This window comes from Oculina patagonica, chromosome 13 (assembly GCF_052425735.1).
Source record: "Oculina patagonica isolate OP01 chromosome 13, crgOcupat, whole genome shotgun sequence".
Lineage (NCBI taxonomy): Eukaryota > Metazoa > Cnidaria > Anthozoa > Scleractinia > Oculinidae > Oculina > Oculina patagonica.
The window spans coordinates 5,201,390-5,211,683 of NC_135770.1; the positions used below are offsets into that span (position 1 = coordinate 5,201,390).

At 39.9% G+C, this 10,294-nt stretch overlaps 2 protein-coding genes across 2 annotated transcripts; one reads left to right on the forward strand and one right to left on the reverse strand.

Annotated features, from left to right (window-relative positions):
- Positions 1 to 209: 209 nt before the first annotated feature.
- LOC144636889 (uncharacterized) lies at positions 210 to 2,005 on the reverse strand. Its single transcript, XM_078496092.1, has 2 exons — positions 1,580 to 2,005; positions 210 to 359 (listed from the first exon to the last, which is right to left on the reverse strand). The coding sequence occupies exons 1-2, from the start codon at positions 1,853 to 1,855 to the stop codon at positions 210 to 212; spliced, it is 426 nt and encodes a 141-aa protein (XP_078352218.1). The 5' UTR covers positions 1,856 to 2,005.
- A 39-nt stretch (positions 2,006 to 2,044) lies between these two features.
- On the forward strand, positions 2,045 to 9,918 carry LOC144636838 (DNA-directed RNA polymerase III subunit RPC6-like). Its single transcript, XM_078496047.1, has 8 exons — positions 2,045 to 2,257; positions 2,645 to 2,712; positions 4,673 to 4,740; positions 4,850 to 4,962; positions 5,859 to 6,002; positions 7,855 to 7,962; positions 8,546 to 8,737; positions 9,414 to 9,918. The coding sequence occupies exons 1-8, from the start codon at positions 2,078 to 2,080 to the stop codon at positions 9,492 to 9,494; spliced, it is 954 nt and encodes a 317-aa protein (XP_078352173.1). The 5' UTR covers positions 2,045 to 2,077; the 3' UTR covers positions 9,495 to 9,918.
- Positions 9,919 to 10,294: the final 376 nt, after the last annotated feature.

Sequence of the window (10,294 nt, forward strand, 5' to 3'; positions counted from 1 at the left end):
TTCTTGTTGTCTTTCAGCCAAACATAATCCAGAATAGCGATGTGTTATTTGCACTGGTGTTACACTTTTTGCACTGGTGTTACAACTGAACTGCACTGCTCTTATCCAATCAGAATCGAGTAATTCTTTCATGTATATTATTAGTATAGATATAGAGAAAACCAATCCACAATGTGTATAGTCCAGTGATTACGTGGTTATAGAATGCATTACTTACTGAGAGGCGCTGTATTGTGAGATCCACAGTCTTTACAGTAATTACGACTCATTTTTCCTTCATCACAAAGTTCGTCAATATCTTCATCATTGTACAGAAATGAGTCAATATGAACTGCAGTTGATGGATGAAATTCTGAAATCTAACATTAAAAAAAAAACAGAAATTATGTCAAATAACGAAAGTTAGACTGTATTTTTTCTTTCTTTCATCTTTTGAACCTTTTGTGAACCTTGACCTCCTGTCTCCCGTGCATTGCTAAAATTATTATTTAATAACTAATTTAATTAATTAAAAAAATGGCCTTTCTCTTCCACTTCCCACTTCCTGGGTTAGGCCTGAAACCTACCCTTTTCCCTTTTCCCTTTGGGGTGTCTCCCTCTTCCTCCCTTGTATGCCCCCCCTAAATATATTGACTTTTCATTGTGCTTCAAGCTATGCCCTACAGTCAGTGAAATAATGACAGAACTCCACATTCCTGGTCAATGGGGCATTCCAAAAATTATCCAAACAGTCTCAGCCTCACCCCCCCCCCCCTATGGATGGCCAGATTCTGACACCCTTGCTTTTTGACGGTATCTGTGAATGTGTTTTCAATAAAGCATTAAACAGGGCTTTTGTAGTCAGCAGCTTTAAAAATTGCACCCAAGGGTTTCAAATTCTTGCTTTCTTTGAAAGAATATTCTGACAGGCTATTTGAAGGGGTGGTAAATGGTCCTTCAAAATATGCGTGTCTCGCAAAATTTTAGCTAAATTTCAGGGGTCTCGCCGTCTCGAATTTTTCTTTGACGCCTTCTCGGAGTCTCGATTTCTTTTGCAAGGCTAAAAAGGTCTCGGGCTCGCAGAAAAGATATCAGTCTCGTCCTCTCGCAAAGTCTCGCATTTACCATTCGACACCCCTATTTGACAGAGGTTGCGTTTCAATAGGGGTGGAGAGGAGGTTAGGGGTTCAGAAAATTTTCGGAATGTCCAGGGCTGCAAATAATTGTTTTTTCACTTGAAAAGACAAATGTCCTACTAAGACACCACCTTGGTCGGACAAAACAAAATTGTGGTTGGACAGATTTTTATTCATCGTTGCCGTAAAATGATTTCCGATCAAAAAATTGTCCGGACATCATGTCCGACCACACTTGGGATTCCGTCTGACATAAGCAAATTTTGGTTAGGCAATGTCTGATGACCATTTGCAGCCCTACATCTCCCAATATTACCCTTGCCTGCAAACGCAGATGCAATTTCCGGCTGTTGCTTGTGGATAGCAACAGTTGTGTGGTGATTTTCTGGTAGAGACAAGTGACAGCCGGAAATGCGCCTGCGTTCGTAGGCTTATATAAACCCTGCTTAACATAAATTATTTACTTCTTCTTCTTCTGGATGACAGATATTCTCTGACGCCATGATTCCTTGAAGTGGAACTCTCTTTTTAATATCCTTCACAATCTTCTTTAACTTTTTCTCTGCCGAGGTCGTAGATGTGTAATTAGTGGTTTCTCCTGTGTTCCCATTGGTATTTATATTGGAACAATGCTGAACAACCCACTCTACAAAACTTGCAGACTCGCAAGGATCAACTCCTGACAGAATTGAGAGAAAGGAAGTCTTGGCCACTTCGAGTGAAGTAGCGTCTACCTCCATCACAGCTCAAAATTAACCACTTTGGCACGCAGTATTGTCATAGAAGTTTCTTTGGCCTGAGATTAACGTAGTTGAAGGAAACAGTTAGCGTAGCAGGCCATATAAAGTACAAATCTGAAAAGACCATCTCGAGAGCGCCATTTTGAAAGATTCGCGCCACATGTGTTAGGTTACCAAGCCACAACATCGCGCGGTCACTAAGCAAGCATAGAAGAAATCAAGATGGCGGTCGCAGACGTAGTTATCAAGCAAGAAGCCGTAGATGCTGTAGATTTGGAGGAGAGAGTTGTACAACTTTGTAAAGAGAATCCTAAGGGAGTAACAGACCATGTAATATCGCTGGATATGCCAAATATTCCACCGCAGCAAAGAGTTACAGCTATAAACAGGCTTCTCTCAATGGTAGGTGACTCTCAGCTGAAAAAACTCAAGAAAATAGGTCAAGTCAGCCAAAACTTAGCTTTTCAGGATACCAAACTCGAGATATTAATGTACCTACTGATTTCTGGAAACTTATTTGAATTTTACTTCTGAAAGGTTGTGATTTTCCTTTTTTTGATGGGCTGATCACTTTTGTGAAATTTAGGTGCAAGTTGAAAAGCACTGTTCAAGAATTTAACTGTGACTTTCATAGAATCATAAATTACTGACAAAAAAACAGTCTACTTAGATTCTAAGTAGAAATAAGAATATATTTTTGTCTGTATATAAATTTGTCTTTACTAAATAGCATATTGTTATAATTTTGCACTTCCGTGAGGTTTTTTTGCTTTTTTTTTTGCTTTGTAGGGTAGGATTGAACTTCTAAAAAGTGGCACACAGCTTTTATACAGATATAAGGATGCACAAGCAGCAACGTAAGTTTAAGCCATTTCTTTAAGGCTGGTTTTCACTGACACTAGCAACGGAGTCTGAGGCATAATCTGAATCAGAAGCGCAGGGTGTTACAATCTAGTGTCTCCATCATGCTTATGACTCCTTCACTTATGATCTAGTGAAAAGCTTGATTAACGGAGTCGCAAGCAGAAAGGAAGCACTTGGAGGGCATGAGAACTAGCATTGTGACCCCGGGGGGGGGGGGGGGTATTCCATATAATGGCCTATACGGGGAGGCTCTGCCCGAAAGGGGTACCTTTTTCAGGCTTCAGGTATATAAAAGGGTAGGGATTTCACAAGTTTTGGTATACAATAGGGTATGAAAATCCGGCAATTAGGTTTTTAAAAGGGCCTTTAGTTAAAATATTTCGAACAGACGCACTTTATGGCTGTATTATTTTAATTTATTTAGCGCTGCATAAAAATGACAAGAAAACGTCCTGTTCTAAGTCTATGCCAAAGTCTTTTAGGTATATGAAAGGGGTACCTTTTTTTCAGTAGAAGGTATACGAAAGGGGTATAATTTCTGTCAAAAATGGTATATAAAAGGGTAAGGGATAAGAGCTTGGGGCGGAGCTTCCTGAGTGCCCCCCCCCCCCCCCGGGCATTGTGATTGGTTTGTTCTTCCAATTCTGCTTGCGACTCCGACAATCTAGGTTTCACTGGATCATACATGTAAGTAACAGAGTCATAAGCAGAATTGGAAGAAAATGGAAACGTTCTGATTCTTCTGACTTCAATTCCATCGACGTTATGACTTTGCTTATGACTCTGATTTTTGATTTTCACTTGGTCATTAGTGCTCTTACAACTCCAATTACACCTCTGACTCTTACGCTATTGCTAATGAAAATTAACCTTAAGGGAATGTGGACAGCTGGTATGGTTTTACAGGCATTGGGTTATTGGAGATTAGTGTGAGGAATGGCAAGTGGAACAAATGTGAGGGGTTTGGGGAGAGATGGCAAATGGACGCCTTTAAAGGAGAAGTTCACTCCACAATGGCCATTTATTTTCTTTACGCCAATAAAACGTTTATACAAAGATATGTTTATATTCACCAAAATTTTAACCCCCAACGTGCGTTATAACCCTACGAAATCTTATCCAAAACTCGACAACTGGACGCCACCATCTTGGAGCTGTTAATGTATGCGTGACGTCAAAGAGCTCAGCCTGAAGTTTGGCGGGAAAATTTAAATACTCGAAACTCCTTGTTTCTTCGTAGTGGCTTTTGTTTGACAAAATGTCTCTTTGTGCAGCTCCTTTTTGCTCAAACAGAGCGCCAAGAAATTCAGAAAAACAAGGAGTTTCGACTATTAAAATTTCCCCGTCAAACTTCAGGCTGAGCTCTTTGACGTCACGCATACCAAGATGGCGGCGTTCAGTTGTCAAGTTTTGGGAAAGATTTTGTAGGGTTATAGCAAACGTTGATGGCTGAAATTTTGGTGAATAACATATCTTTGTGTCAACTTTTTATTGGCATAAAGAAAATAAATCGCCATTCTGGAGTGAACTTCTCCTTTAAACATTCTCAACAAAACTTGTTCCAGTTACCAGATTCTGATATACCCTATGGTCAATCAATTTTAACTATTCTTGACACTCCAGCATTGTTTTTGAAAAACAGCAGGATTTTTTTTTGCAAAACGCAGAACACAGAATGATGCCTTAACCAACAAATAAAAGCTAACGGCAAGCAAACCAAGGTGAAACTAACTGCAAGCACATCGGAGTGAAAGCTAACTGATAGCAAACCGAAGTGAAAGCTGAACGACAAGCAAATCACCCAATGACCATCACTCTGTGTTCTACATTCTGTGTTCTGCAATATACCCCTGCCAGTAAGGGGCGGGAGGTGCTTCGCCTTTTGAAACCTTCCTCCTGCTTGGAATTTACAGTTCAGTGTTAACTAATAACTTGTCATGAACTTTTCAACAGGAAAACAAAAGGATTTGATTTACAAGAGAAACTTGTTTATCAAATAATAGAAGAGGCACAAAACAAAGGTATTTAATATAATTTTATATAATTTTATTGTGATTAAAGATGTTACTGTAAATTCATTGTCATTCAGGGACAATTTTCCGTTTATAGCTTTTTGTACTCATCTTGCAGGTATTTGGATTAGAGACATTAGATACAAAAGTAACATACAAATGACACAAGTCAACAAGATCGTAAAGAACCTGGAGAGCAAGAAACTCATTAAAGCTGTCAAATCAGTAGCTGTAAGTATTCCAAAGAAATCTGTGGTTGATAAAGCATCCCTCTCAACTAGTGTACTTTTTCTTTGCGCACCAACCAGCTAGTGGTGGTGATTTTCTGTGCACAAAAAAGCCTCTTTGCAAAAGTGCCATTTAAAATTTGTGGCCTTCCTAATAAATACTTGAAAAGGCCATCTGTGTTCACTGCCCAAGAGTACAGGGATGTTGCTAAGAGCAGGCTGTCGGCTAATTTCACCGGCTGAAAGAAAACTTAAATCTAGCCAAAATTTGACATAAAAAAAGGCTTAGAAAAACTTTTAGAGCTGCCAGGGCCAGAAAAGCCAGCTGAGCTTTTTGATGAGCTGGCTTAGTGTTTTCTTAGCTACATCCCTAAAAGTAATGTTGAGTTGACATCTATGCCAATTCTCCCGGATTATCCGGGAGTCTCCCGAATACAGGTCGAATCTCCTGGTCTCCCTTACGGGTCGTCAAATCTCCAGGATACGAAGGAAAGTTCCTAAAAAAGTGTGTTTTCACGCTTATTTTGGCCAAATCTGGGAGAAAATTTTAAAATATTTGACGCATTTTTGTGGATCACTCGGCGAAGCTCTATTTTTTGTGCCGTTTTGGACATTGAGAAGAGGTATCTTCTCGCAAAATTGGTGGTCTCCCGGATCTCGATTTTTTTAGGTTGGCATCTCTGAGTTTATCTCATAAAACCTCTCGCCCCAAGCTCTCATGTTGCCTGATGAACAATAGTATTTCTTGGATGATAACAGTAGAATATGACCCCAATGCAAACTGGTTGGGAGAGACCCTTAATTTCAGGAACAAATTGGTTTATTAGTTGGCTTGACTATATAGCCAAGGGAAATATGTGAGAAGCAATACCCAGTGAAAATTTGTAACTGTTCTTTTAGGCTTCCAGGAAAAAAGTGTACATGCTTTTTAATTTGGAACCTGATATAACAGTGACTGGGGGAGCTTGGTACAGTGATCAGGATTTTGAATCTGAGTTTGTGGAAGTGCTTAATCAACAATGTTACAAGTACCTGGAACAGAAGGTATGAAATACGAGTAGTAGGTTATCCACTTAGGGCCTGTTTATATGGAGGAGAGTTGTCCCGGTTCAAAAGACTGGCAAGAGTTGTTTTGAAACATCTATTATGTCCGCCTTTTTTAAATCAGGAATGCTGAAACATCGACCACGACCATTTTTTGGACAAATTTACCACCGACTTCGATTTCAATATATCTGCAATTTTGTTTTGGTCGACTGCAGCGTTTGCGCATGCTCTGTATGTGTCAACTTGTCCCTGGTAGGCGAGGCGAAAATAACCAAACTGTTTATATGGAAAAAATGGGGTAACCCCTCCTATCAGGGACAACTCTCCTCCATATAAACAGGCCCTTAGACAGTATGTTATGTCAATGCATACACTGTAGTTTGACAAGCCTGTACTGTATTGTTCAGCTAGTGGGAGACAAAAAATGCTGAAGGCCAGAGCACTGAACTCTGGGTTGAGAGGTCTGGGTTCTAGGCATGGCTGGGGTTATTGTGTTATGTTGTTTGGCAAGACGCTTTACTCTCACAGTGCCTCTCTGTCTACCCAGGTTTAAAGTTTGCAGGGACAGGAAGAAATACCTTAATATCAAAAACTAATCTACCCACCCCAACTCCCCCCCCCCCCAAAAAAAAAACCAATTTGGATACAAAAATCAATTAGCCAAAGATTCTTGTAAGCCCCCCTGAATATTGTGACAATGACGTAATGTTTGTTTCCTTTTGCCAAGAGAGTTCTATCGTTTGGTATTCTTGTATTCACCAAAAGTTTTCAGATTTAGTATAGAGTCCCAATAGATACCCAAAGATTCTTGAAGTGCAAATTTCCATCCGAAAATACCCCCCCCCCCTCCCCCATCAACTGTTAAGTATATTTAAGCTATCCTTGAAATTACAGCCCACCTGAAAAGGACATTGAGCAAATATTTAACAATTATTTGCCGAAGGCGAAGTGATTATTGTTATTCAACAATAATCACTGAGCCTGAGGCAAATAATTGTTTTAGTATAATTTTTAGAGGTGATCATCAAGAACTTAAAAAAATAATGATAGCAAACGATAAAACAGCAAACACAAGTGTTCGCTTGCATTCGGTGTAAACCAGTTTAAATCATCGATTGCAATCAGAATTTATTTAGTTAAAGCAATAAAACGGAACAAAACAAACACAATGAGAAAGATAGATGTCTGTTACCTTTGTATGATTGTGGATGACTTCTAAGCGAATGTGCAAATCCTCTAAAAATGAGTAGCTCCGGTGAGAAGAGAACTAAATGTTTGGTCAATCGATCTGCCTGAGTTTCTCATCGATTGCTAAAACCGCCGTGCTTACGATCATTTCTAATGCCTTGAGAACCATCTCTTGAAAATATTTTTGGTTCAAAAGTCGTGGTAGTTAATTTGAAAAATTCCCAATGTTTAAAATATCCAGGACTTGGACTGGTTTCTTTCAAATCAAAGAAATTTTCATTCAGCAAAAGCGGCCATGTTTACTTCCCTGGATGTCAAAGGTGGCGTGGCTAAGTAACCAAGCCTTCAAAGCTATAATCACCTCGCACGGGGTGATTATAGCCTCATAAGCCTAGCTTCTCGACCAATCAGAATGCTTCAATTCTTATAATCACCTCTGAAATTATACTAAAAGCAAATATAAGCCGAGGGCTTATTTTTGAAATTTTACGGTAAGCTGGGAGACAGAGGGGAAAGTATTATAAGTTCCCTGGACTTTCTGGAACATGTAGTCAACTTTTAAAATATTTTTTCATATTTTTTACCATGTTGTGGCTTACTTTTTAAAAGGTGTTTCTGTTTTTGTTTAGTGTATAATAATTATACTAGTTAATCTTTCTAGGCTGAGTTAGCTGACAAAATGAATGTGGATCCTTTGGCTAAAAGAAATGCTTCATATTCATCATGTCATGATGTGTGGAAGTACATCTCTGAACTGGGAATTAGCAAGGTAAACATTCACTTCCAACCTTAGTACTTTACAAGTTTTATTCTGAGCTTTAACTTCAGCATAAAGAGTTGTTAATTGTAGCCACTCCATATGCTGTTGAGATAACCAATGATGCTCATCTCAAGTGACAGAATCCCATTTTCTCTCTTGTTGAGCTGGCTAGTAATAACGTATGTTTGCATACCAAATTGCAACTTTTTATTAAAGAAAATTGTCAATCTCTTACAAATCAGGGAAAAATAAAAGCACTCATCCACTTTCCCAGGCAAGTGTCGATCCTCTCAAGTGAGTAGCTTTTATTGAGAATAGTAAGTATACCATTTTTGAGATGGTCTGTCACATAATGGGCTTTTTTACTCTAAGTTGTCAAAGAGGTGGGCTTTCAGTTTCAATTGATGAAATGCTTGATCTCACCAAGGCACTTTTCTCTTTAAATCTGGAAGAGTGGACTGCCGGGAACAAGTCCTTTCTCTGCATTTCCTGATTTAAAGTAAGAAGTGTGCTGGACAAAAGGTTGACGTCCAGGCGATGCCATGACAGTCAACTGTCATCACATGATGATCTTTCTTCTTTATGGTTAAAGGTTCAACTATCTGAGGGTGATATTGAAACAATTCTGAACACATTAGTCTTTGATGGAAAAGCAGAAATGTCACTAGTGGCTGACAGTAGCTCAAGCAGATCATCATCAAACGGACAGAAGAAACTTTTCAGGGTACTTAAACCTCTATTGCCAGTGACAGGACTCATGAGAACACCATGTGGTGTTTGCCCGGTAAGGCAACTATCAAGGTTGATAAAGACTACTGTTACCGTGAGGAGAGGGGGGGGGGGGACAGGGGGGTCTGAACCTCCCACCTCCCGTACCTTTTACTCCCGCTTCCCATACCTTTTACTCCCGCCTCCCGCCCCTTTCCGTAGCTGTTCTCTCCTGTTTGTTCCATGTCCATTGCGAAATATAACGAAATGTTGCGAAATTTTACTCGTTTTCTCCCGGTTCCCGCCACCTTAAGAATCCCGCTTCCCGCCCTCTCTCCTCCCGCTTCCCGCCCCTTATCTCCCAGGCTCCCGCCCCCTGTCCCCCTCCACGTTACCGTAAATGCTTGAATTAGCGCCCAGCTTCAAATAAGCGCACCCTTCCAATTAGCACCCTTCCTAAGACTAAAAATATTCAATAACTTCCCCCCTTCGAATTTATCTACTTGTTGCAGATGAACAGGTAGTAGCATGTTTTTCAAACCCTGTGTGTTGTTCCAGAAGAATACATACCACTCCCAAGGAAGGCTAGTTTGGTTGGAGCCCCCACCCCACCCCCACACAATCCCTTTGGGACTTAAAAAAAGTTTGGGCTCACGCTCGCTGTTTCTCTCGTGAGAAACAAGACGAGAGGTGATAACTTACATTTGAGCGGTACTGTAAGCCTGACTTCCCTTTAATGATCTCATTTACAGGTGTCTGATCAATGCCGTGATGGTGGACCTATATCACCAAGCAAATGTATCTACATGAAGGACTGGCTTGCAGAACTATAGTGTAGTAGCTTTTTACACCCGCTTTCAGTGTTACATGCATAGCTATCTTTCTACATCCATCTTTCGGCATCGTCTTTCGATGTGCTGTTTGAAATGAGCCAATCAAAACCGATACATACCATTGTTGGTTTCATGCAAATGAGCACACAAGTTCAGACGGTCGATCCGTGTCTTTTGTTTCAACGTCGAAAGATGGATGTCAATAGAAAGCTGCTATGCACTTAACACTGAAAGCAGGTGTGATGTTTTATTGATTATGTAAGAAGGTGTGCCCGTTTGTAAGCTGATCACAAATTTGTATGTCTTAATAATGACTTACTGCCAAGCAGTAGTACAACAGAGATGGAGATCATCATTTTGATGATTTATAGATGCCATTATTTATGAAGAGGAAATAAAATGTTTGCATGCTGATTGTGTAAAAGTTGCTGTTTTATGATAATATACTTTCTGGGGATGGCAGGTGGTTACTACCTAAATACCTCCTCAGATGCAACCTTGTCACCTCATCTCCAAGATGCCAGTTCATCATACAGCTAAAATAAAAGCGCATTCAATATTTGACAGGCCAAGTCTTCAATTTTCAATACTTGCAGAACAAATCTTGAATTTCAGTACTTGCGTTCAATCCTGGACATATGTGGGCAATCCAAATCTTGAACTTCAATAGTCAACAGGCCAAGTCCTTAATTTCAATATTTGGCAGCCCAAATCTTGAATTTTTGTGTCAAGTGCCAAGCAGACACAACGCTAAAAATTTGGGAAAGTGCTTCACATACGGCAAACTATGTAGCCTGTTC